This window comes from Heterodontus francisci, chromosome 10 (genome assembly GCF_036365525.1).
Source record: "Heterodontus francisci isolate sHetFra1 chromosome 10, sHetFra1.hap1, whole genome shotgun sequence".
NCBI classification, from domain to species: Eukaryota; Metazoa; Chordata; class Chondrichthyes; order Heterodontiformes; family Heterodontidae; genus Heterodontus; species Heterodontus francisci.
The window spans coordinates 21,776,514-21,804,357 of NC_090380.1; the positions used below are offsets into that span (position 1 = coordinate 21,776,514).

The window sequence follows — 27,844 nt, forward strand, 5'->3', positions numbered from 1 at the left end:
CCTTATAACCAGAGAATTTGTTCCTTATTTTCACCAGGTCAGTGATAGCTTGGCAATGTACTCTGTCAGTGATTAATCGCCATGCAGTTAGTGCCTGTGCTATTACAGGTCATCATCCTTTTGTGTCCTTCCTTTCTCTCCCACTCATCCTAATATCGCTACGTGGCTGGGTGTAAAATATTGTCCAATATAACTCCTTTGAAACACATTGGGACATTTTATTATGTTAAAGGCACGATACAAAAATAAATGCAAGTTAACATCTTGTTATTTTGATATGGCTATTTTAATGCAGCCCTGTGTGTACAGCATACTGTAATAATGGATCTTTATTAGGAGGTGGGAGAACTCTAATCCTACCACAAAATATGAGAGAGATTTCTCTACATTATTTTCTGAAATAGGCTGTAAATTAGTGATGCACTGCAAATTGCAAATTGATATACTGTTGTGCAATTTTCTTATAGTTATTAAAAATTAGGCAAGTAGCCTTGAACCATATCCAAGCCTCCAAAACAAATATTAAGAAGTAACCCACAAATCAAACTGAAATTTGTGTAAGGTGTGACTCAGTGGGTAGCATTCTCACCTGAGTCAGGTCATGGTTCAAGCCCCACGCCTGAGACTTGGGCACGAAATCTAGACTGACCCTCCATTGCAGTACTGAGAAAGTGCTGCACTGTCAGAGGCACAGTCTTTCAGATTAAACATTAAAGAAAGGCCCCAACTGCCCTCTTAGCTAGATATGAAAGATCCTATGGCACTATTTTGAAAAGCAGGTGAGTTCTCCCTGTGCAGCTGAAATGCCATAGCCTACAAGGCTACGGGCCAAGTTCTGGAAAAAGGGCTTAGGTTAGGTGCTTGATGGCCGGCGCAGATATGATGGGCCGAAGGGCCTGTTTCTGTGCTGTATAACTCTATGACTTTGACATTTATCCCTCAACTAACATCTCCAAACAAAGATTTATTGGTTTAGCATTTCATCTGACTGCAGAACTGGAGCACCATCCTGGATTATGCATTCAAATCCTGGAGTAAGGTTTGAACATATGATGCGTTGGCTCAGAAGCAAGTGTGCTCCTGATCCAAAGTGACATTATGCACTAATTTCCCTCTAAAATACATATTTTGGAGGTGCTTAACTTCTGAATTTTATTCTTCATGCTGTTAAGTAAGAATATCTAGATCCTCATCAAAAGATAATGTAATTACAGTTAAAATAATAGGAAGAGTCTCCTTGGACTGGAGACAAGCAGCAGTTTGGTAAAACATAAGCCCGTTGTTTTATTTATATATACACACTCAGAAATGGACAACATTCCTCCATATTGACACTGTATCCATACAAAGCTATACATACTAAAACATGGCTTATATCATAGCATGTCATTTCCTAACTGCAGAAAAACTCTTGATCAGCATAAGCAGCGTTGATCTGCAATTTACTAATTTTCTTTTTACAGGATTTATAAACATCGCAACAATATACCATATTGGACCAGAAGACAACTGATTAGCTCAAGTTCAATGACATAAAGTGACTGCAATACGGATTCTAATAAAAAGAACATTGCTAAATGATTACCTTTCAGAACGTGAGTCTATATTATGCAGAGAAACAATTAAATTTGAGGTTTTAAATCTACAAAAACAATGTAAAACTTTCAATTAAGTTTCTTTGGGAAGAGTCATGTGAACATATTTGGACTTCACTCTTCAAAGAAGCACTCATTCCTCAGTTGCTATTTTAACCAAGTGCTTTTTCTGAATCTCAAACAGATGCCATCCCTCCTTTTTGGACAGATCTGCAGCACCAAGCTTCTTGTAGAAGTCGATTGAGCGGTGGTTCCAGTCTGCTACGATGAAATGCATGCTACCACAGTGGTCCTGCACAGCAGTCTGAAAACAGAGCAAAGCTTACTCTTAACATTAGTTCATTCCCTCAAGCACAATCATGTGGCAATTTATTCTACGGCTCCATCAAAAATTCACACAAAAGAAGGAGGCCATTCAGCCCATTGTGCCTATGGTGGTGCTATCCATTAGTCACACTCCCTTGCCCTTTCCCCACAGCCTGGCAATTTACTTCCCTTCAAGTTTTTATCCAATTTCCTTTGGAAAATTACTATTGCTGCAGCTTACACACTCTTTCAAACAGTCTGTTCCAGCTCATAATAACTCGCGTCAAAAGAATTCTCCAAATCTCCCCACTGGCTCTTTTACTAATTACCTTAAATCAGTGTCATCTAGCCACTAACCATTTTGCTAGTGGAATACGTTTCCCTTTATTTAACTTAAAACACTTCATGATTTTGGACACCTCCATTAAATCTCTTCTTAACCTTTTACTGCTCCATTGAGAGCAACCTCAGCTTCTCTAGCCTCTGCATGTAACCAAAGTCCCTCATCCCTTGTACCGTTCGAGTAAATCTCCTCTGCACCTGCCCCCAAGGCCTTAACATCCTTCCTAAAGAAGAGTGCTCAGCATTGAACACAATACTGCAGCTGATAACAATGTTGAAAATGCTGGCCCCTTTAGTTAACCAGGACTTACTTCAGAGTTAATAGAGAAAAGGTGATGCTCATTGCAGCTTGTATTTAAGGGTTGGGTTTTTCCCCAATCAGGCAGTTACTTTTGGATAGGGAGTTAGTCCATAGAGGAAGAGTAGAAACTGGTATTTGCACTGAATGGGTGGATTGAGAATAAAACAGTTGTGGATCATAGCCTGCTTCCTGATTTTGGTGAATGGATATCTGCCAATTGAACAACTGAGGCCTAATCAATGCTTTATAAAGGTTTAGCAAAACTTACTTGCTTATGTACTCTGTACCTCTATTGATAAAACCAAGGATCCTGTATGCCTTCTCAATTGTTCTGACACCTTCAAAGATTTCTCTACTTTAAACCTTGGGCTCTGTTCCTGCACCTCCTTTAAAATAATATCATTTAATTAACACTGACTCTCCTCATTCTTCCATCCTTCATGAATCATGGAGAGCTGGTGTGGACTCAATGGGCCGAATGGCCTCCTTCTGTGCTGTCTGTGACTCTATTATGTCTTCCACCAATCCACCACTCTTTATATAAATAAAAAAAATGACCTTCAGGTGATTGCTGATCAAAGGTTATATGACCAACTGACTGTTTAGCATTAAAAAAAGAAAAGACTGGGTAGCACTTGGGTTAGCATTTCAACCCAGATTGATGGGATGGAAACTTCTCTGCCAAATGCAAGGACCCCAAATGAAGTGAGTCCAGCTGGTCTCAATCTGGCCCTTGGTATCTTTGAGTCCACCACATAATTGGCAACCTTGGTCAATCACGTAGTTGGTCAAAATGTACTGCATCACAGTGATAACTATTACTGAGACAGATAGGAGAGAGTGTTACTCTGCAGTTGCCACAAGCGATACATAACCCAGGAAAGCTCAATAGAACACCAAGTTTCAGTTGCTCAACATCAACATTCCTACTTTGGAAAATTAAACCTTGGGAGAAAAAAAAAGGAACTTGTATATTAAAGACAGTACAGTCTTATCCCAAGAGTATCTAGAGTAGAGGCCTGCTTTAAGTCAGGAAAAAGAACCCGACCCGAACCCGACCGAACCACAGTGGGCCCGAGCCCGTCCCGAGTCCCTTCGATTTTGACCTGATCCCGACCCGACCCAACCCAAACCCGCCACTAGTCAGCCCGACCCGACCATCCCTTTACTTACATTCCTGACGTCGAACCTGCAGCGCATGCGCGAGACGTCATAGTGACGTCACTCGCTCACTGTGCAGACTCAGTTTCGGCCTGGACTCCCAGCTCAGGTAAATTTTTTTATTTTTAATACTTACCAGCAGAGCACTTACCGTGTGTGTCCGGCCCGATCTGACCCGGCTCAATCTGGACTCAGCCCGACCCGAACCCGACACATGTCGCCGGGTCCCGTCGGGTTCAGGTTGGGTAGCAGGCCTCGAATCTAGAGCTGTAATTGAACCATGACATTTCGTTTGTGTGATTGGAGTGGGGGTAGGGGGCAAAAGAGGAGGAGAAAATGGACTCATTATTCTGCCACGTCTTCCATCTACTTCCAATATTTCATGCTTCTGGTTTGCCACACTCCTTATTCCAACTACTGCAATCCCAGTGTATCTCCCATTCTACTTAGTATAGGTCTAAGGCTTTATTGTAGCTGTTTGTGTACCAGAACAGTGACGATTTTCTGCTACCGCCTTTTCTCACTGGCAACAACAGTCAATGAGAGGCAAAGCTACTCCAGTCTTCCTTGTCAACATTAAAATCAGCCTAATCTCAAAAGCACAACAGACTGCTCTCACATCAAAAAGGAGGTTTGGATAGCTGTATCCCCCAACAGCACTGCTTGTGCCTTCTCTTCCCTTGAAGCAAAATGTAGCCAGAAAGAAAAAAAGGAAAGTACACGGGACGAAAAGGTAAGTCTGAGGTTTCCTACTGCCTTTCTCATTATTAGTGAGAAAGATAATCAGTAAGATTTTTTTTTACCTGACTGATCTTCTTCAGAATTTCTGAACCAATTCCATACCCTGCAAAGGAATCCAAAACATCATGAGAAGCTATCCAATTTGTCCAAATAAAACTGACTAAACAGGGAATGCACAAACAGTTGGTCACATTGGGACTTTGTTCCTCTGAAAGCCTCAATAGTTATTTTGTTTACTTTCTGTTGTTCCCTGGGATATTTACCAGAGAATAATAAACTAGCACTCGACCGGATGTATGACCTATGATTGACTGATTATACATTCAGAAACCTTGTCCATGAGTCAAAGAGTTTGCACCAAAAGGTCTTCAGTGTTAATTGTATATCAATTGTGTATTTAATTGTATTCAGGTAGTGGGCATTAACTGGCGACTCAACTGTGCTCACATAAACAGGAGCAGACTGAAAGAGGTGTTGTTGGATTAGAGATGCATGATAAGTAATGTATGGCTCTGCAAACAGAAGCTTGTAAGTGTATAAAGATGAGGCTCCAGTTCTATCTTTCACATCTGGCTATCTGAGTTGTGACATTCAGTTCAACTACTGACACACAAACTTACATTTATACAGCGTTTAAACATTTGTCCTAGGCCCAACCATCTTCAGCTGCTTCATCAGTGACCTTCCCTCTATCATGAGGTCAGAAGTGGGGATGTTCGCTGATGATTGCACAATGTTCAGTACCATTTGTAACTCCTCAGATACTGAAGCAGTCCGTGTAGAAATGCAGCAAAACCTGGACAACATTCAGGTTTGGGCTGATAAGTGGCAAGTAACATTTGCACCGTACAAGTGCCAGGCAATGACCATCTCCAACAAGAGGGAATCTAACCATCTCCCCTTGACATTCAACGGCATTACCATCGCTGGATCCCCCACTATCAACATCCTGGGGGTCACCATTGACCAGAAACTGAACTGGACTAGCCACATAAATACTGTGGCTACAAGAGCAGGTCAGAGGCTGGGAATTCTGCTGCGAGTAACTTACCTCTTGTCTCCCCAAAGCCTGTCCACCATCTACAAGGCACAAGTCAGGAGTGTGATGGAATACTCTCCACTCGCCTGGATGAATGCAGCTCCAACAACACTCAAGAAGCTCAACACCATGCAGGACAAAGCAGCCCGCTTGACTGGCACCCCATCTACCGCCTTCAACATTCACTCCCTCTACCACTGATGCACAGTGGCAGCAGTGTGTACCATCTACAAGATGCACTGCAGCTACTCACCACGCTGCCTTTGACAGCACCTTCCAAACCCATAACCTCTTCCACTTAGAAAGAAAGACGTATGGGAGCACCACCATCTGCAAGATCCCCTCCAAGCCACACACCATCCTGACTTGGAAATATATCGCCGTTCTTTCACTGTCACTAGATCAAAATCCTGGAACTCCCTCCCTAACAGCATTGTGGGTGTACCCATACCAGGTGGACTGCAGCGGTTCAAGAAGGCAGCTCACCACCACCTTCTCAACTGCAATTAGCAATGGGCCACAAATGCTGGCCTTGCCAGCAACGCCCACATTCCATGAAACAAATAAAAAAAATGTCCCCAGGCAAAGGGCTTAATGGTCAATGAATTACTTTTGAAGTGCAGTCACCGCTACATAAAGCGAAAACTGCAGCCATATTGCGCACAGCAAGGCCCCACAAACAGCAAGTAAGTCCAACAAGCAGTTAATCTGCTTTTGGTGGTATCATCCAGGACTTTCTGCTCTTTTGAATAGTGCCATGGGATCTTTTTCACATCCACCTCAGCAGGCAGACAGGGCCTCTGTTTAACATCTGATCTGAAAAAAACGGCACCTCCATTAGTCTAATTCACTTATTACCCTGCACTGGCAATTGATCCCAACACCTTCTGACTCAGAGGTAAACGTATCACAAGCAGAAACAACATATTTTCCTTGCTGGACTCTTTAGATCTACAACTAGGAAATGGTATAAGTACCTGTACTATATTCTGAACATTAATTTACATGAAATGCGCTTTATAAATGCATATTGTAGTTGAAGTTAACAAAACAATTTGAATGACATACGAAGATTAAAAGTGTGCACCTGTTGCAAACAAGCATTAGCCTTACTTAGCAAGCCTCTTTGCCAAAAAATATAATTTTTATTTTACCTCTGAATTCTTCCATTACATAGAAATCTTCAAGGTATAGTGATTTTCCAATCCAAGCATCATATGTGTAGTAGTACATAGCATATCCAATAATATTGTGTCCTAAAAAAGGATATCAGATACATCAGTTTCAAGGGTTGAATAATGCATCACCAAAACACAGACAGAACGCTACACTGAGTCCCTATAGTCCTTTGTATGCACTCAGTAAAATATATGCAGCTTTTGGGAAATAAAGAATAAACTTGCATTTCGATATTGTCTTTCATGTCCTTAGGATGTCCCAAATTCTTTGCAGCCAATGAAGTACTTTGGAAGTTAGTCATTTTTGTAATGTAGAAAATACTGCAGCCAATTTGCACAATGTCTTACCAACAGCAACTTGATGAATGACCAAATCATCTATTTTACTGATGTTGGTTGGACTGATAAAAGTTCACCAGGACATCAGAACTTCTCTTCATTGTATAGTGCTCTGAGATCTCTCACATCCATCTGAAAAGGACAGACGGGCCTTGGTTTAACTTTTCATCCAAAAAACGGCATCTATGACAGTACAGCACTCCCTCAGAACTGCACTGAAGCTAGACCATGTGCTCATGTCTTGAGTCAGACTTAACCCACGGCCTTCTGACTCAGAAAAAAAGAGTGCTACCTTTGAGAGATTTAGGGAGGGAAATCCAAACTGTGGGGCCTAGATGGATGAAGGCACTGCCGCCAAAGACAGAACAAAGAGATGGGGGTGAGGGTGGGTTTACACAAAAGACCAGAGAGAGTAATGGACAGTTTGGGGTGAGTGAGGTGGATGTTGTAGGACTGAAGTGCCTACAAAGGAAAAAAGCAGCAAGGCCATAAAGGGATTTAAACACAATGATCATCATTTTAAGCACCTTTCACATCCTCAGGACATCCCAACACATTTCACAGCCAATGAGTGTAATCACTGTGTTATGAAGGTGGTTCTGTTTTTTGTTAAAAATATTTTTTAAAGGAATTCATAGTCAAACTGAATAAATGTTGGACCAGTTTTTTTTCAAGAGAGTCATTAAGAGGACACTGAAAGAACTGGTTTGGCAACAATGTTTACTGGTTGTCATATGACTCAACTTAAAAATAGAACAGAAACCCTGGTAACAGGGGAAGAAGTGGGCAGAGAAATGACAGGCACCCCTTGATTGGACAAGTCCAGGAGCAGCAGCGCGCACCTGAGAGGGCAGAAAACTCACAAGCTTTTGTTTGTTGTGTCAGTGTGTTTTACCTTCTGGAGTGAAATAAAGTCAAGTCTGCTGAAGAAGTGTCAAGGAAGGAGAGAAGACCACAACCCGTGGCTGCAGGGATGGTGCAGGAGGGAGGGTTTTGGTTTCCTGGATAATTGGGGCTCTTTCTGGGGTAGGTGGGACCTCTACAAACAGGATGGTCTTCACCTGAACCAGAGGGGTACCAATATCCTGGGGGGGAGATTTGCTAGTGCTCTTCGGGGGGGTTTAAACTAATTCAGCAGGGGAATGGGAACCTAAATTGTAGTGCCAGTGTACAGGATGTTGAGAGTAGTGAGGTCAGGGATAAGGTTACAAGGACGCAAGAGGGCACTGGCAAGCAAGAACTTAATTTAAAGTGTGTCTACTTCAATGCCAGGAGCATCCGGAATAAGGTGGGTGAGCTTGCAGCATAGGTTGGTACCTGGGATCTCGATGTAGTGGCCATTTCGGAGACATGGGTAGAGCAGGGGCAGGAATGGATGTTGCAGGTTCCGGGATTTAGATGTTTCAGTAAGAACAGAGAAGATGGTAAAAGGGGGGGGGGGTGTGGCATTGTTAATCAAGGAGAGTATTACAGCGACAGAAAGGACGTTTGAGGACTCGTCTACTGAGGTAGTATGGGCCGAGGTTAAAAACAGGAGAGGAGAGGTCACCCTGTTGGGAGTCTTTTATAGACCTCCGAATAGTTCCAGAGATGTAGAGGAAAGGATAGCGAAGATGATTCTCGACAGGGGCGAGAGTAACAGGGTAGTTGTTATGGGGGACTTTAACTTTCCAAATATCGACTGGAAATACTATAGTTCGAGTACTTTAGATGGGTCAGTTTTTGTCCACTGTGTGCAGGAGGGTTTTCTGACACAGTATGTAGACAGGTCAACCAGGGGCGATGCCACATTGGATTTGGTACTGGGTAATGAACCTGGCCAGGTGTTAGATTTAGATGAAGGTGAGCACTTTGGTGATAGTGATCACAATTCGGTTAGGTTTACCTTAGCGATGGGCAGGGACAGGTATATACTGCAGGGCAAAAATTATAGCTGGGGGAAAGGAAATTATGATGCGATTAGGCAAGATTTAGGATGCGTAGGATGGGGAAGGAAACTGCAGGGGATGGGAACAATCGAAATGTGGAGCTTATTCAAGGAGCAGCTACTGCGTGTCCTTGATGAGTATGTACCTGTGAGGCAGGGAGGAAGTTGTCGAGCGAGGAAGCCGTGGTTTACTAAAGAAGTTGAAGCGCTTGTCAAGAGGAAGAAGAAGGCTTATGTTAGGATGAGACGTGAAGGCTCAGTTAGGGCGCTTGAGAGTTACAAGCTAGCCAGGAAGGATCTAAAGGGAGAGGTAAGAAGAGCAAGGAGAGGACACGAGAAGTCATTGGCGGATAGGATCAGGGAAAACCCTAAGGCTTTCTATAGGTATATCAGGAATAAAAGAATGACTAGAGTTAGATTAGGGCCAATCAAGGATAGTAGTGGGAAGTTGTGTGTGGAATCAGACGAGATAGGGGAAGCGTTAAATGAATATTTTGCGTCAGTATGTACAGTAGAGAAAGAAAATGTTGTCGAGGAGAATACTGAGATTCAGGCTACTAGGCGAGATGGGATTGAGGTTCACAAGGAGGAGGTGTTAGCAATTTTGGAAAGTGTGAAAATAGATAAGTCCCCTGGGCCAGATGGGATTTATCCTAGGATTCTCTGGGAAGCTAGGGAGGAGATTGCAGAGCCTTTGTCCTTGATCTTTATGTCGTCATTATCGACAGGAATAGTGCCGGAAGACTGGAGGATAGCAAATGTTGTCCCCTTGTTCAAGAAGGGGAGTAGAGACAGCCCTGGTAATTATAGACCTGTGAGCCTTACTTCGGTTGTGGGTAAAATGTTGGAAAAGGTTATAAGAGACAGGATTTATAATCATCTTGAAAAGAATAAGTTCATTAGCGATAGTCAGCACGGTTTTGTGACGGGTAGGTCGTGCCTCACAAACCTTATTGAGTTTTTCGAGAAGGTGACCAAACAGGTGGATGAGGGTAAATCAGTGGATGTGGTGTATATGGATTTCAGTAAGGCGTTTGATAAGGTTCCCCACGGTAGGCTATTGCAGAAAATACGGAAGTATGGGGTTGAAGGTGATTTAGAGCTTTGGCTAGCTGAAAGAAGACAGAGGGTGGTGGTTGATGGCAAATGTTCATCCTGGAGTTTAGTTACTAGTGGTGTACCGCAAGGATCTGTTTTGGGGCCACTGCTGTTTGTCATTTTTATAAATGACCTGGAAGAGGGTGTAGAAGGGTGGGTTAGTAAATTTGCGGATGACACTAAGGTCGGTGGAGTTGTGGATAGCGCCGAAGGATGTTGTAGGGTACAGAGGGACATAGATAGGCTGCAGAGCTGGGCTGAGAGATGGCAAATGGAGTTTAATGCGGAAAAGTGTGAGGTGATTCACTTTGGAAGGAGTAACAGGAATGCAGAGTACTGGGCTAATGGGAAGATTCTTGGTAGTGTAGATGAACAGAGAGATCTTGGTGTCCAGGTACATGAATCCCTGAAGGTTGCCACCCAGGTTAATAGGGCTGTTAAGAAGGCATATGGTGTGTTAGCTTTTATTAGTAGGGGGATCGAGTTTCGGAGCCACGAGGTCATGCTGCAGCTGTACAAAACTCTGGTGAGACCACACCTGGAGTATTGCGTGCAGTTCTGGTCACCGCATTATAGGAAGGATGTGGAAGCTTTGGAAAGGGTGCAGAGGAGATTTACTAGGATGTTGCCTGGTATGGAGGGAAGGTCTTACGAGGAAAGGCTGAGGGACTTGAGGTTGTTTTCGTTAGCGAGAAGGAGGAGAAGAGGTGACTTAATAGAGACATATAAGATAATCAGAGGGTTGGACAGGGTGGATAGTGAGAGTCTTTTTCCTCGGATGGTGATGGCAAACACGAGGGGACATAGCTTTAAGTTGAGGGGTGATAGATATAGGACAGATGTCAGAGGTAGTTTCTTTACTCAGAGAGTAGTAGGGGCGTGGAACGCCCTGCCTGCAGCAGTAGTAGAGTCGCCAACTTTAAGGGCATTTAAGTGGTCATTGGATAGACATATGGATTAAAATGGAATAGTGTAGGTCAGATGGTTTCACAGGTCGGCACAACATCGAGGGCCGAAGGGCCTGTACTGCGCTGTAATGTAATGTTCTAATGTTCTAATCCTAAACCCAGCTCGCTTTCCAGCAACTCTCTAAAAAGACCCTGAGAAGTCCACTGTGTCAATTCATCTCGTCTCCTGTCTCTGAAGAAAGCCTGTTAAATTAATTCTCTACACTGCCTGAAAAGAACTGTTCTAAAAGATCCCAGTGGCCTGTCTACGTATACTTGGAAGTTAAAATGTATACCAGTTTTGTAACACAGCATATCTCATCAGCTGTTTTCTTCAGGAATGCGCAAGTATTCAGCCCAAGTGTTTTTTTGTCTATAACAGAGCTCTGAATTTCAAAATAATCCCTTCTATTTTCCTGGTTAACCCATGTGTGTGTGTGTGTGTGTGTGTGTGTGTGTGTGTGTGTGTGTGTGTGTGTGTGTGTGTGTGTGTGTGTGTGTGTGTGTGCACATGCATGCGTGAAGGGTTAAGGTAAAAAGAAAGGATTTTAAAACTTCAATCTGTGTGTTGATGCTTTACTTCATTACTAGTTAAGACTTGTTTTATAATAAACTGATAATTTTGTTGTACATTAAAGAAACCTGATTAGTGTGTTCCATTGAGAAAAATAGAGTATATGATAGACCGTATCGGTAAGTGGGAATTAAAAAAATATATATATGTTGTGACCTGTGGAGAAGTGGGACTAGAATAAACAGTGCACTCCTCCCACCTTGGTCGCAACATATTAATTGGGGGCTCTCTTGCCGGGATAAACCCAACGCTGACAACATACAATTGTAAGTGGGGTAGTAATAATAGAAAAAAGAAAAATAAAAAGAACCAGGTTTCTTGTGCAACAGAATAAAGTTTACTCTACCAGCATGTCTTTAATAGTTGCTGTGACTTTTCTGGGGAAGGAGGATGTATCCCTGAGCGATTTGAGGAACTTAACCAAGGTTAAACTAAAGGATCTGGCAGAACTGTTGGTGTTAGATTTAAAACCAGGAGCTAAGAAAGCAGACATAATTGAAGTAATAGCATAGCATTTACAATTCAACAAAGAAGAAAGTAAACCAGAGGGTCGTGCAGTTCAATTAGCTAAAATTCGGTTAGAGATGAAGCAGCTTGAGCAGGAAAAAAAATTCAAAAAACACGAGCTTGAAAAAGAATTGACAATAAAAGGACTTGAACTTGAGGACAAGGAAAGGGAAAAAGAAAGAGAAGAAATTCAAATTAAAAAAGATGGAACTAAGACAAAAGAGTGATCTTGACTCCAATGAAAGTTCTGGTGGGGAAAGATCTGTCTCTAGCTCAGGACCCAATGGAGAGCTGTTTAAATTTGTGCAAGCCCTCCCTAAGTTTGAGGAAAGGGATATAGAGGCATATTTCATTTCTTTTGAAAAGATAGCCAAACAGATGAAGTGGCCAAAGGAAAGCTGCACACTGCTTATGCAAAGCAAGTTGACGGGCAGAGCTCCTAAAGTTTATGTCATGCTTTCTGAGGAGGTTTCGGCAGATTATGAGGAGATGGCAAAAAAGGCTATTCTCACTGTCTATGAGTTAGTCCCTGAAGCTTACCGACAGAAATTTCAGAATCTCCGCAGACTGGGCAGATTTATATAGAATTTGAGAGGGTAAAACAAATTAATTTTGATCATTGGATATGGCACTAAAGATGGAGGCCACATATGAGAACCTTAGGGAACTAATTGTCCTGGAAGATTTTAAAAATGTACTCCATCCATTAGTAAGAACCCATGTAGAGAACCAGAAGGTTTCAACGGCCAAACAGGCAGCGGAAATTGCTCATCCTTATGAGCTTGTGTATAAAACCAAACCCTTTGTCCATCATCCCCACAAACCTGAGAAGGATAGAACTTGGGAGGGTGAAAGGAAGGCAAGTAGCTGGGGACAAGAAGGGACAGCTGGGAATGCCCTGGGATCTCCTCCTCAGGTCAGAAAGGAAGGTGCTAAGGGTGGAAGTAAGGTCCGCACGCCTAAATGTTAGCAATGTCACAAGGTAGGTCACCTTCGTGCAGAATGTTGTAAGTTGTGGGGTAAACCCATGGGACTTATTGGGGTGCGCAAGGCCAATGCAGTGAAAGGGGCCCTGACTGGGAGTATGACAGATCAGGCTGTAGCTCTGACTGCAGGTGCAAGGCCAAATACAAAAACCAATGTGAGTACAGGGGTTGTGAACAAGATACTTGAGAGTTATAAGGAATTCTTGTCAAAAGGAAAAGTAACTCCTTATCCCTCAAGTGAGGCAGGCAAACTGATAATTATAATTAGGGATACCGAAGCCACCCAAACCCTTTTAACATTTCCACCAGACAGCGCACTGAACGCTAAAGTTTTCGTGAATGGTATTGACGGGGAGTATATACCGGTAGCTTTGTATCGGGTCCACTTAGAGTGTGACCTAATGTCTGGGACGGTAACTATAGGAGTTGTCCACAGTTTGCCAATAGATGGAGTTGATCTACTCCCGGGGAATGATTTGGCTGGAGCGAAAGTAGTAGCTTTTCCAGTCGTCATGGGAAAACCAAGTGATGTTAAAGAGACAGAACAGTTACAGGAAAAGGTTTCAGGAACTTTCCTTCATGTGTAGTAATCTGAGCAATGGCTAAACAAGTGCCATTGTTGGAGGTAAAATCGGCACCACCGTCAGATAGCCAAATATCTGTAACTTTCTTTGGGGATTTGGACAATCCAAAGGAAATGTTTAATAAGTCTTCTCTGATCACAGCTCTGCAAGCTGATGCAGAATTAAATAAAGTGACACAATCAGCTCTAACAGAAGCTGAAGGAAAAGGACTTTCAGAAGGCTATTATATTAAAAGTGGGATTCTGATGAGGAAATGGAGACCTCCTCACAGACCTGTGGATGAAGAATGGACGGTTGTTCATACGTTAGTGGTACTGCCAAAGTATCGCCGGGAACTAATAAGGTTAGCGCATTAAATTCATATGGTGGGACATGTGGGGATCTGGAAAACCAAATCACATATCAATCACATTTTTACTGGCCAGGTCTTTCCAAGGACGTGGTGCAGTTTTGTAAAACGTACCAGATGGTGGGAAAACCGCAACCTGCCATAAAACCGGCACCTCTAATTCCCATACCAGTTATTGGGGAACCATTTCGTAGGGTGTTGATAGACTGTGTAGGACCTTTACTCACTATCATGGATATGGCTACTCGGTTCCCAGAGGCCATTCGCTTGAGAACAATTTCTGCTAGGCTAGTGGTAGAAACGTTAACCCAGTTCGTCATGAGATATGGATTACCAATTGAGGTTCAGTCGGATCAAGGTTCCAATTTTATGTCTAAAATATTTTCAGTAAGTTATGGGTATAACACAGTTGAAGTCTTCAGCCTACCACCCACCAACACAAGGAGCTTTAGAAAGGTACCATCAGACCCTCAAAACAATGATCAGGGCATACTGTCATGAATATCCCCATGATTGGGATAAAGGACTGGAATTTCTTTGGTTTGCCACTAGGGATTCACCTAATGAGTCTACCGGTTTTAGTCCTTTTGGATTAGTTTATGGACGTGAGGGAAGAGGTCCTCTAAAACTAATTCAAGAAAAGTTTTTGGAACAGAGGGATGAATCTTCTGTGTTAGATTATATATACGTGTTCCGGAACGGCTCATGAGAGCCTGCAAAGTGGCTCAGGAACACCCAAAAGCTTTCCAAACAACCATGAAGAAATGGGCAGACAAGCATGCCAAGACCCAAACATTTCAACCAGGATATTACTGTCTTTACAGAGTGAACCGCTGAAAGCACGGTTTAGTGGACCATATAGAGTCGTCAAAAGGATTGGTAAATTATTGGATTGACACCCAGATTACTGGAAAAAGAATCGGCTGAGTCATATCAATATGTTGAAACAATATCACCACCGGGAGGAGGATAAGCCAGCACATGTATGTCATGTAGTAGGGACAGTGAAGGATGAAAGGGATAGAGAGGATGAGGCAGGAGGCCTAGACAATTCTCAAATTGAAACTTCTACTATCTGATTAGCTAATACTGAATTGCTAGGGAGCTTGGACACTATGCTTTCATATTTAGATGCAGACCATTGCGAAGACCTTATAAGGCTACTCACAGCATTTAAAAGAGTCTGTAGTGATAAGCCAGGATGTACAACCTTAGCCACACATGATGTGGATGTAGGGGAATCCATTCCTATAAGACAGCATCCTTACCACTTAAGTCCAGACAAACGGGCCCAAATAAAAGCAGAAATCCAATACATGTTGGAAAACCACCTTACAGAACACAGTCAAAGCAGCTGGAGTTCACCAGTAGTATTAGTGCCTAAACCTGATGGTTCAACTAGACTCTGTATAGACTACAGAAAAGTTAATGCAGTAACAAAGGCAGAATCCTACCCAATTCCTCACTTGGAACAACTGGGTGGGGTGGGTGGGGGGGGGGGGGGGGCTCAGTTTGGAAAGTTGCAGTTGGCTGATTTGGTGATAAGCTTCGTGTAAAACTTTAAAAACCGGAATGCCAGACTATTCCGAAGGAGTTTACTATTACAACCATATTGCTTGAAGATTGTCCACATTGCGGGCAAAAATAATGTTACTGCAGATGCTTTATTGAGAATCTAATGTTGTTCGGGTTATCTGAATGAAAGAGGGTACAGAGCAGAATTGTATCAATTACAAGAAAAGAGTGAATGAGTATGTGTGAAAATCTGTTTTAAAATTTTTTATCTTCTATTTTTCATACACTTTGTAATGAAAAAGCATTTAAAAATGGCACATCATTTCTCCAAGGGTGGAGGTGTTATGAAGGTGGTTGTGTTTTTTGATAAAACTTTTTTTAAGGAATTAATAGTCAAACTGAATAAATGTTGGATCAGTTTTTTTTTAAAGAGTTATTAAGAAGACACTGAAGGAACTGGTTTGGCCACAATGTTTACTGGTTTCATATGATTCAAGTTAAAAATAGAACAGAAATCCTGGTAACAGGGGAAGAAGTGGGCAGAGAAATGACAGGCGCCCCTTGATTGGACAAGTCCAAGAGCAGCAGCGCGCGCCTGAAAGGGCAGAAAACTCACAAGCTTTTGTGTCAGTGTGTTTTACCTTCCGGAGTGAGATAAAGTCAAGTCTGCTGAAGAAGTGTTAAGGAAATACAGAAGACCACAACCCAGCTCGCTTTCCAGCAACCCTTTAAAAAGACCCTGAGAAGTTCACTGTGTCAATTCATCTCATCTCCTGTCTCTGAAGAAAGCCTACTAAATTAATTCTCAACACTGCCTGAACAGAACTGTTCTAATAGATCCCAGTGACGTGTCTACATGTTCTTGGAAGTTAGACTGTATGCCAGTTTTGGAACACAACATATCTCATCTGCTGATTTCTTCAGGAATGAGCAAGTATTCAGCCCAAGTGTTGTTTTGTCTGTAACAGAGCTCTGAATTTTAAAAAATCCCTTTTATTTTTCCGGTTAACCAGTTGTTATGACCAGGTGAGAAAGGTGTCTAGGGGTCCCTTTCAGCCTTCACCTGGTCTTACCGTAACAGGATTTAATTTTAAACACACCGTGTTTTGAGCTCCCTTGGTGAATTCTTGTTCAGCGTAGGAGGCTTTTCTCTCTTGGGGTTCATGTACCTTCAGTGAGTTTCACTTCCATGAGAAAGAGATGGAAGCAGACAGGAGAGGCTGCGGCGAGCCAAACATGAGAGGTCTTTTCAATCTAGGAGCAAACAGCTTTCTGCCAGTTCAAAACTCTGTGGCAAGTTCAAATTCAAAAAGCTCAGGTGGCTCAACAGGTTAGTCATGTGACTAGCGGGTGTGACCACATCTGTTTGTGTATTCGGCATCTTAGCAGTCAACCTGGAATGCTAGCTCTTCCACCTTCAACGTCTGGTAATCAAAAGTCCATTGTGGATTGAATGTGGCAGGGAGTGGTCTTTTATCCCTTTTAAGCACTGTCTGTAAATATGCAAATGTCTTTCCAGTCAAGGGTCTGTTTTTTTTTTAAAGCAAGTTCTTTCTGTACTCCAGTAACAGTTTAAAATCAATGTTCATGTGGTGAAATTAATGTGCCTCATTCTTGGCAGGTGGGGGCCATGTATGACACAGTGTGTGTGTTTGTGAGTGAGAGAGAGTGTGCAGGGCTAAGGTAAAAAAGGGGGACTTTAAAATTTTAATCTGTGTGCTTATGCTTTACTTCACTACTAGTTAAGACTTCTTTTATAATAAATTGATAATTTTGTTGTTCATTAAAGAAACCTGTTTAGTGTGTTCTATTCTGGGAAAAATAGAGTACATGATTGACCGTAACAGTAAGTGGGAAATTTTTTTTAAAATATATATGCTGTGACCTGTGGAGAAGTGGGACTAGAATAAACAGTGCAGTCCTCCTGCATTTGTCGTAACAACTGTTATGTAGGAAATGCAGTCAATGTGATCACAACAGAGTCCCACAAACAGCCATGAGGTAAGTGATCAGATTAATCATTTTTACTTGAGGGAGATATATTTGCCAAAACTACCCTGCTCTTCTTCAAATAATGCCATGGGAACTTTTAGATCCACATGAGAGGGCAGGCAGTTTAAGGCAACATCCTATTTTATTGGATCTCAACCTCAAAAACGTTTTTAAAAAACTTCATGGAACGTAATGTTGCTGGCAAGGCAGGCATCTATTGCCACTGCTAATTGGCCTAAGGTTTGATACAACTGAGTGGCTTGCTAAGCCACCCTAGAGGACAATTAAGCATCAACCATGTTGGTGTGGAACTAGTGTCAGACATAGGTGAGACTCAGGTAAAGACAGCAAGTTTCCTTCCTGAAAAAGATTAGTGAACCATTTCGGTTTTCACAACAATCCAATGGATTCGTGGCCATGTTTACTGATAGGAGGTATTTAATTTCCAGATTTTTATACAGATGAAATGTATTCAATTTCTCAAACCGCCATGATGAAATCCGAACTCCTATCCCCTGTTATTATTCGTCCAGGCCTCTCGATTACTAGTTCAATAACATAACCACTTACTAAATTAATTTTAAAACATATATGTTTAGAAACCACTAAACAGCAGATAATTCTTTTTAAGCATCTCAGCAAACATATATCAAGATGTGACTAGCCACTGGAACAACAGCTCGAAACCTGTAACAAGTATAGTTCAGGCACATACATGCCATCAAAAGGATTCGACAAATACTGTTCAACCATGGATTAAAATAATTCATTATTTAAACAAGTATTTAAAACTATTGTTTAACTAACATTTTGGTTCTAACATGGCAGATCAGAAGGATGCCATGAGTCCATCTCAGTCACAATTATGCCAATTACAGAGTTCCTCACTCTGACAAAACTGTAATTAGTCACGACGGCTTAATTTCACAAAAGGCAGAATACCTCATTGAACACTTTTGCCGACTTTTTAAAGGGCACTTTTGGAAGTGGAATGTATGCAACAGTTCTGATCTACCATGCTTTCGCTATCCTTCTTCCTCTTTTTAAAAAAAAAAATTGCAGGTAGCATGTACCTCTGGGCCTTACCTCCATTATCAAGATCATCTAATGTTTAATGGATCTTTCAGTTACCAGCCCGCCTACCCATGTACACGCCAACGGCCATGTACATGGCGAAGCTAAAGACTGTAACCTGAAGATTGGGGATAAATTAAAAGAGAATACATTCAACATTATTAAAAACAAGAACCAGATATTAAAAAAGGTAAATGTCATATTTAAGTAATTTCAATTCATCGAGCTCATCCTTTGGACCAAGTCAACTTGACTTGATTACAAGAACACAATACTTGATTATACAGCATGCACAAACCTTTACAGGAATCTTCTACTGCCACACAAAGCTGCTTTCAGATTGGTCTTAAGGCAGATTGAGAAGTTGGTACTCCGCATTCATGCTGTTAAATCCAGTTTCCTTAACCCTACAGCAGACCTGTAGACCCAACCCAAATAAGGCCTTCAAAGTTGCCATGGAAACTGGATCCAGATGCCGATTTAAAAGACCAATATGAAAGGCCCCAACATATTTGCAAAACAATATTAACACCAGAACTAGGAACGGCCAGGGTACAACACCACAGTGTTTATCTAGTCTGGTCTACGAATGCATTCATAAAATTGGTAGCCTCTCAACTAGTTAACCAACAATTTCCTTTAATACATTAAATATATCTATCCTTTGTGTAGATATCTGAAAAAGAAAACCGTTTTTGTTAATCAGAAAAAAAAAATCAATTCTCACTAGACAAGCTAAGAACTGATTTGATACGCAGCATTTATGGACCTTTTTGGAAACAATGTTAGAAATGATAACCTTTCCAAAATCACATACAGCCAGCATGTGTAGAGAAATAGCGCATCCAATATTGATGTCAACACAAATTTCTAGAAGCCTTTTTGATAATACATGCTTTGCACCAGGGTTATATAAAGTCATGCTTCCTTAATGGATTTACTGAAACAGATAACCAAATAAATGCAAAGGCCACACCGAAAGCACAAAACTTCAGTTGTGCCAAGCAAAACAAAGTAAATTCTACCTTGACGAGTCACATGTTCTGCTGGTACTTCTGCAAGAAGGCAGTGATAAAATGGACGTTCCCCAAAGCCATCTTCTAGTAAATCTACAAAATGAATTGCCGGCACATCACAATACATCGAGGATTTTATGGGGAAAATGCCACAAGATGTTGTATACTCGATTACTGTTACCTTTTTCAGTCAACTTCACATGTTTTTCCATTTCTTCATATTTTGCAAGCTCCTAGAAAATAACCACAAAAGGAGGGGTGAATATTTAACCTCAAACACCTCAATTATTCTATTTCAGAAATGCAAAGGGTTTACATTCAGTTTTACATTCTTGAGGAATGACTTGTGGATAGCTAGCATAGTACAAGAACAGAAAATCACTGCAGCTGCAAATAAATCACTTTGTTCTCATATTTTAAAATACAGTCATATTAATGTACTTGTCCTGCCACCATTTCAATCTCTAACTCCTACTGCTTACTAATCTTGCAGACAATTTTTTTCCCTAATTTAAGATAGCCAACAACACAAATCAAAAGTTACGGTGAACTCGGAGCAGGTTCGAGGAATTTCCTAGCCACTATGTGCTCCTGGTGCCCCAATATCTTGGTGTGCCGCCCACCACTCCACACTCCCCAGTTTGGGAATCTGTGTCCAACAACAACATGAATTTATCTGGTCCCTTTAATGTAATAAAACATCTCAAAGTAGTTCATGGGACTGTGAAATCAAACAAAATTTGACATTGAGCCACACAGGAGGTTAGAGAAGATGACCAAAAGCTTGGTCAAAAAGGTTAGATTCTAAAGAGCACCATAAAGGAAGTGAGAGCTACAGAGGTTCAGGAAGGGACTCCAAAGCTTAAGGTCTAGGCAGCTGAAAATTGGTGATGCGTGCAAGAGATCAGACACAACATAAGTGCAGTTAGTGTTGCTAATTATTGTAGCTAATTTGCTAATGTAGTTTTAACTGATGCCAAACACATTAAATCTTTTCACCGACAGGTTAGCAGATCAAGTTTCACCAGGAGGCTATTCAGCCCATCTTGCTAGTCCTTTTAAAAAATCCTCCGATTTCTCCCCATTGCTACATCTAAGATCCCCTTTAATAATTTCAAAGATTTAACAATCACTGTCCTGCCGGTTACATTGTTCCAGATATTAGTCACTGCTGTGTGCTTTCTGACATCAGCCATGACCTTGTATATTAGTTACTATCTACAGCCCGCATCCTTATTGTGTAATGATGATTTCATTTGAAACCGTGGTCATGATTAACTTTTTTTCAAATCCTGCTCATTAAATTGCTCTATAAAAGGCCCCACTCATTCAACTCCTCTCAAGACTCAGGAAAGAAACTTGCATTTATATAGCGTCTTTCACAACCTCAGGATGTCCCAAAATGCTTTACAGCCAATGAAGTACTTTTGCAGTGTAGTCACTATTGTAACATAGGAAACATGGCAGCCAAGTTGCATATAGCAAGATCCAGCAAACGGCAATGTGATAATGACCAATCTGATTTTAAGGTGTTGGTTGAGGGATAAATATTGGGCAGGACACCACGGAGACCTCCTCTGCTCTTCTTCAAATAGTACTATGGTATCTATTACGCACACCTAAGGGGGCAGACAAGGCCTCAGATTAACGTTTCATCTGAAAGACAGAATCACAGAATTGTTACAGCACAGAATAAGGCCATTTGGCCCATCATGTCTGTGCAGCTCTCCGAAAGAGCAGTTTACCTAGCGCCATTCCTCCGCCTTCTCCCCATAGCCGAGATAGAGAGACAAAGACAGAAAGAAGGAGCACAAATATTTTATTTAAATTTTTTTAAATCTCCAACAATGAGTATGTAGAATTACATATTACATAGGATATACAGCACAGAAACAGATCATTTGGCCCAACCAGTCCATGCTGGCTTTTATGCTCCAGCCGTGCCTCTTCCCATCTTTCCTCATCAAAATCGATCATTGCCCTCTATTCCCTTCTCCCTCATATGTTTGTCTAACTTCCTCTTCAATGCATCAAGACTATTCACTTCAACCACTCCCTGTGCTTGCTGTTCCACAGAATGTTCCACATTCTCACCACTCTTTGGGTAAACAAGTTTCTTTTGAATTCCCTATTGGAGTTCTTGGTGACTATCTTATATTGATGGCCTAACATAAAATCAAGAAATGGTGGAAATACTCAGAAGGTTTGGCAGCATCTGTGGAGAGAAGCAGTGTTAACGTTTCAGGTCAGTGACCCTTCATCAGAACTGGCAGAGGCTAGAAATGTAATAGGTTTTAAGCAAGTAAAGCGGGGGTGGGGCAAGAGATAACAAAAGAGAAGGTATTGATAGGACAAGGTCACAGAGAATAATTGACCAGAAGGTCATGGAGCAAAGGCAAACGATATGTTAATGGTGTGGTGAAAGACAAAAGCGTTAGTACAGAGAGGGTGTTAATTGACAGAAAACTGAACAGCTTGGCCCCAAGCACAAACATGAAAAAAGTGGGTAGGCACAGTAGAAACAAACTAAACAAATTAAATCAAAATAAACACATAAACAATAAAAAAGAAAAAATAACTAAGAATAAAAATAAAAAGGGGGGCCCGTCATGCTCTGAAATTATTGAACTCAATGTTCAGTCCGGCAGGCTGTGCTTGCGTTGATGTTCACTGGAGCACTGCAGCAATCCCAGGACAGAGATGTGGGCATGAAAGCAGGCGGGTGTGTTGAAATGGCCAGCAACCAGAAGCTCGGGGTCATGCTTTCGGACTGAGCAGAGGTATTCCACAAAGTGGTCACCCAGTCTGCATTTGGTCTCCCTAATGTAGAGGAGACCACATTGTCAGCAGCAAATACAGTATACTAAATTAAAAGAAGTACAAGTAAATCGCTGCTTCACCTGTAAGGAGTGTTTGGGGCCCTGGATAGTGAGGAGAGAGGAGGTAAATGGGCAGGTATTACACCTCCTGCGATTGCAGGGGAACGTGCCGTGGGAAGGGGACAAGGTGGTGGAGGTAATGAAGGAGTGGACCAGGGTGTCACGGAGGGAACGATCCCTTCGGAATGCTGACAGGGGAAGGGAGGGGAAGATGCGTTTGGTAGTGGCATCACGCTGGAGGTGGCGGAAATGGCAGAGGATGATTCTTTCGATGTGGAGGCTGGTGGGGTGGAAAGTGAGGACAAGGGGAACCCTGGAGTAGTTCTGGGCGGGAGGGGAAGGGGTGAGGGTAGAGTTGCGGGAAATGGGCCGGATACGGTAGAGGACCCTGTCAACCACACTGGGGGGGAATCCTCGGTTGAGGAAAAAGGAAGACATATCAGAAGCGCTGTCATAGAAGGTTGCATCATCCGAGCAGATCCGTCGGAGACAGAGAAACTGGGAGAATGCCACTTCTCTTCCAGGAATGCATCTGCAGTATTTTGCTTTTATTATATTGATGGCCTCTAGTTGTGCTCTTCCCCACAAGTAGAAACATTCTGTATCCACTTGATCAAAACCTTTCATAATTTTAAAGACCCATATTAGGTCACCCCTCAGCCTTCTTTTTTCAAGAGACAAGAGACCCAGCCTATTCATCCTTTCCTGATATGTATACCCATGCATTTCTGGTATCATCCTTGTAAATCTTCTCTGCATCTTCTCCAGTGCCTCGATATCCTTTCTATAATATGACGACCAGAGCTGCACTCAGTACTCTTATGTATGGTCTAACCAAGGTTTGATACAGGTTTAGCATAACTTCCCTACTTTTCAATTTTATCCCTCTAGAAATAAAGCCGAGTACTTGGTTTTTTTGTGGCCTTCCTAACCTGTGGCGCAACGTTTATTGATTGGTGTATTTGTACTCCGAGATCCCTTTGTTCCTCTACCCCATCTAGACTCGCACCTTCCAAGTAATAAGTGACCCCTCTAGTCTTCTTATCAAAATGTACTACCTCACATCTATCTGTGTTGAACTTCATTTAAACTTCACTTAATTCAATTAAAATCTGAAGGGATGAGACTCCACACTGTTAAAAGTAAATTTTCAGTGCCAGATGTGTTTAGCAGAAATTAGGACTTATCACGTTGTTTAAAATTTATTTACACTTGAATGGACAAACCCCAACTTTTTTGGCATGTTTAGTGAGTAACCAGTGGGTAAACACTGCAGTTTCACGCCCTTCATGTGTTCTCATGTCGAATTTCTTGGTGGCGTACCTGTACAGCGAAGCTTGTGAAGGAGGAGGAGAGAAAAATCAGACAGCAATTTCCCAATTTTCACATTTAACTGCACAAGTGCAGACGCTGGAAGCTGCTGTCCAATTTACTCCTCAATAACGGATGAGCACTGATAGGAATAACGATGAGGCTATCCAACACAAAATCCAGGTTACTAACTCGGCTAAGTACTAGGCTTGGCTTAGTGTTCAGAAGGTTGCGGATTCATGCTCCATTCCAGAACTTAGAATCATACAACATAGAAGGAGGCCATTTGGCCCATCCTGCCTATGCCAGCTCTTTGAAAGCTATCCAAATAGTCCCAATCATTCTCCATAGCCCCGCAAAGCTTTCCTTTTTAACTTCCTCCACCTTTTCAGGCAGTGTATTCCAAACCATAACAGCTTTGCTGCATAAAAAAGTCTCCTCATCTCCCCAGCTCCCACCCCTCCCCCCACTTGAGCACACAACCTACACTGGAAATTCAGTACAGTACTGAGGGAGTGCTGCATTGTCACAGCTGCTGCCTTTTTGACAAGATACTAAATTGAGGCTCTAGTTCCCTGCTTAGGTGGATGCAAAGATCCCACAGCATTATTAGAAGAGGAGCAAGGGAGTTACCCAGTGTCCTGCCAATATTCATTCTTCAAATGGTCATTTATCTCATTGCTGTCAATGGGGCCATGCTGTTTGCAAATTGTTGGCTGCATTTGCCTACAAAAACAATGACTGCATATCAAATATAAAAGAAAAATACTGTGGATGCTGGAAATCTGAAATAAAAACAAGAAATGCTGGAACCACTCAGCAGGTCTGGCAGCATCTGTGGAAAGAGAAGCAGAGTTAACGTTTCGGGTCAGTGACCCTTCTTCGGAACTGACAAATATTAGAAATGTCACAGGTTATAAGCAAGTGAGGTGGGGGTGGGGCAAGAGATAACAAAGGAGAAGGTGTAGATTGGACAAGGCCACATAGCTGACCAAAAGGTCATGGAGCAAAGGCAAACAATATGTTAATATATATCAAAGGTACTTAATTGGCAGTGAAGCACTATAGGACATACCAAGAACAGGAAAGGCGCTGTACAAGTGCAAGATCTATCTCTGAATCTTTCTTCATTCAGTACTTCTAACTAGAACTCAATTCTTCCTCTGGTACTAATTACAACAGACAAGATATTTTCATCTATACTAGGAAATGCTGTGTCAAAAAGGGGACATTTTCCCCCCAGAAATTACAACACAAAAGGATGTTGAAAAGTTCAAGCAGTAGTTTGTACATGTTTACTAAACTGGGGACTAGAATCAAATAACTCAGCTCAAGACAGAACTTGCATTTATGCAGTACCTTTCATATCCTTGGTATGTCCTTCAGCGTTTCACAACCAAGGACATAGTTGAGGTGAATAGCATAGACAGATTTAAGAGAAAGCTAGATAAGAAGAAAGGATTAGAAGGATATGGTGCTAAGATGCAAGGAGGTTTGCGTGGAGCATAAACACCAGCTGGCCTGTTTCTGCATTGTAAATTGTATGCAATTATCAGGTAGAACACTGCACCATCACAAAGCAACCACCTATTTTGTTGCAATGTGGACTGTGCAACACTTGAACAAAGTTGTGCTCCATATGCCAACAATGTTTCTTTGCCTTGAAATCATTAACCACATACTAACGTGCAGAAACTATTTCACAAGTTGCTCCAGAACATGATTGTATTAGGTAAATATTTATCTTAAAGTGCAGTCAATGTAACAGCTCTCTGGCACTGTTAATCTGCTGACATCCACAGTTAAGACAGAAGGCTGCACTCTTGTGAAGCGCTTTGGGATGTTCGGAGATCATGTAAGGCACTATAAAAATGCAATTCTTTCTTTTTGTTTTCACTCAAACAGCACAGGGGCCTACCCAAGCCTGAAAGGAGAACAAATATCTTTGAAAATCACACCCCTTAAACATAAATCCACAGACAGGATGTTTGAAAATTACAGTATGGATTATGGATAAAGTATAATCAAAGTAAACAGGATAGACCATCAGCAGAACAGCCCTGGCAGAGAGTGGAGTTTAGTGCTGTGAACATGCTCCTTCTGTCAGGCTGGGTCTCTCTGTCTTTCTCTCTGCCTGTCTGTCTCTCCCTGCCCTCAGTCTGATGTGGGGTATCCACCCACCCATTTATCTCCCCACTGACACCCCTCCAGTCTCTGCTGTTGGATGCCTGTCCGTCCATCTCACCTCTCAGTCCCTGTTGTCAGCAGTCTGTCCCCTCCTTGATGTCAACTGTCTGTCTGCCCCCTCTGTCCGTGTTGTCAGCTGCCTGTCTGTCGCTGATGTCAGCTGTCTGTCCCCTCCTTGATGTCAGCTGCCTGTCTGATTCTCTCCAGTCTGATATAATTGAAAGACAGAGCTCGGTTCCTACAGGGTGAGTTCAATCTCCCCTGGCCCGGATTAAAGCGGCTCCAGCAGGACTGGAATGGACAGTATCAAACCGGATCAAAATGGTTATAACTTAGCAACCCAGTTCCAAAACACAAGACCAGGGCCAAGTAAAGTGGATCAAAAACAGAACCGGGGCCAAGTGAAGTGGATCAACAACAGAACCGGAGCAACGACGGAACTGGGGCCAAGTAAAGTGGATCAACAACAGAATCGAGGCCAAGTGAAGTGGATCAACAACAGAACCAGATCAACAACGGAACCGAGGCTACGCGAAGTAGATCAACAACAGAACTGGATCAACAACAGAACTGAAGTAACAACGGAACTGGGGCCAAGTGATGTGCATCAGCAACAGATCCGGGGCCAAGTGAGGTGGATCAACAACAGAACCGGAGCAACAAAAGAACCAGAGCAACAACGGATCCGGGGCCAAGTGAAGTGGATCAACAATAGAACCGGATCAGCAACAGAACTGAAGCAACAACGGAACTGGGGCCAAGTGATGTGGATCAACAACAGAACCAGGGCCAAGTGAAGTAGATCAACAATAGAACCGGATCAGCAACAGAACTGAAGCAACAACGGAACTGGGGCCAAGTGATGTGGATCAACAACAGAACCGGATCAATGACAGAACCGGATCAATGACAACCGAGGCCAAGTGAAGTAGATCAACAACAGAACCGGAGCAACAACGGAACCGGGGCCAAGTGAAGTGGATCAACAACAGAACCGGATCAACAACAGAACTGGAGCAACAACAGAACCGGGGCCAAGAGAAATGGATCAACAACAGAACTGGAGCAACAACGGATCCGAAGCCAGGAGAAGTGGATCAACAATCGTACCGAAGCAACAACAGAACTGGGACCAAATGAAGTGGATCAACAACATAACGGGAGCCAAGTGAACTGGATCAACAACAGAACCGGAGCCAAATGAACTGGATCAGCAACAGAACCGGGTCAACAACGGAACTGGGGCCAAGTGAAGTGGATCAACAACGGAACCGGAGCAACAGCACAATCGGGGCCAGTGAAACGAGTAAAGCAGTCGGACCGGAGCGAATCGGGATGCGAAGCAAGCCGAGTTGAGTGTGGATCCAGAGCTAACCTTGATGAGGCGGAGGATGTCGGCACAGTCCCGGGGAGTGGCTGGCCGGACAGTGTAACTGGCCATTTTCGCCTCTTGCTCTTCTTTCCCTTTCTGTGGAGGCCCCGGTATTTGTAGAGTAGGAGCAGGGTTTTCTTCATCCGCGTCCCGCTAGTCAGCCTGCCGCTCTGCCTGGGATCGCTCCCACTCCTGGTCCCACTCCCCGTGTGAGCTCCGCTTATAAACAGCTTCCAGAGGCGCAGTGTGAACCGCAGAGCCGGCTCCTCCCAACAACAGCTCCCACCTCCTGCCCCAGCACTGACACCAAGAAAAACCAAGTTGGAATTGCAGGAACTTCCAGCGCAACGCATCAATCATTCAGGAGAGAAAAGGCTTATGACAGTGGCAGCTCTCTCCTTTCTGAGACAGAAGGTGTGGATTCACGTCCCACTTCGATTCCAGCTCAGAATCCAGGCTGACACTTGCAGAGCAGTGCTGAGGGAGTGCTGCACTGTCACAGGTGCCGTCTTTTGGGTGAGACT

At 42.6% G+C, this 27,844-nt stretch overlaps 2 protein-coding genes across 5 annotated transcripts in view; one reads left to right on the top strand and one right to left on the bottom strand.

Moving 5' to 3' along the window:
- Positions 1 to 1,259: 1,259 nt before the first annotated feature.
- On the bottom strand, positions 1,260 to 27,713 carry LOC137374333 (diamine acetyltransferase 1-like). Of its 3 annotated transcripts, none has more exons than XM_068040228.1 (6): positions 27,324 to 27,708; positions 19,753 to 19,804; positions 19,581 to 19,664; positions 6,640 to 6,741; positions 4,509 to 4,549; positions 1,260 to 1,899 (listed from the first exon to the last, which is right to left on the bottom strand). In XM_068040228.1, exons 1-6 carry the CDS (start codon positions 27,387 to 27,389, stop codon positions 1,729 to 1,731), a joined length of 516 nt encoding a protein of 171 aa, XP_067896329.1. In that variant the 5' UTR covers positions 27,390 to 27,708; the 3' UTR covers positions 1,260 to 1,728. The 3 variants fall into 3 exon arrangements, with proteins under 3 accessions (XP_067896329.1, XP_067896331.1, XP_067896330.1); XM_068040230.1 differs by lacking the exon at positions 27,324 to 27,708 and adding an exon at positions 26,007 to 26,129; XM_068040229.1 differs by lacking the exon at positions 19,581 to 19,664 and having other exon boundaries at positions 27,324 to 27,713.
- acot9.1 (acyl-CoA thioesterase 9, tandem duplicate 1) overlaps positions 26,139 to 27,844 on the top strand; it is a 93,696-nt gene continuing 91,990 nt past the window's right edge. Inside the window, exon 1 of one of the 2 annotated variants that reach the window (XM_068040223.1) lies at positions 26,139 to 27,836. The gene's annotated coding sequence lies outside the window, so the exon portion shown is untranslated. The remainder of the gene's footprint in view (positions 27,837 to 27,844) is intronic. The other variant, XM_068040224.1, reaches the window with a different exon arrangement.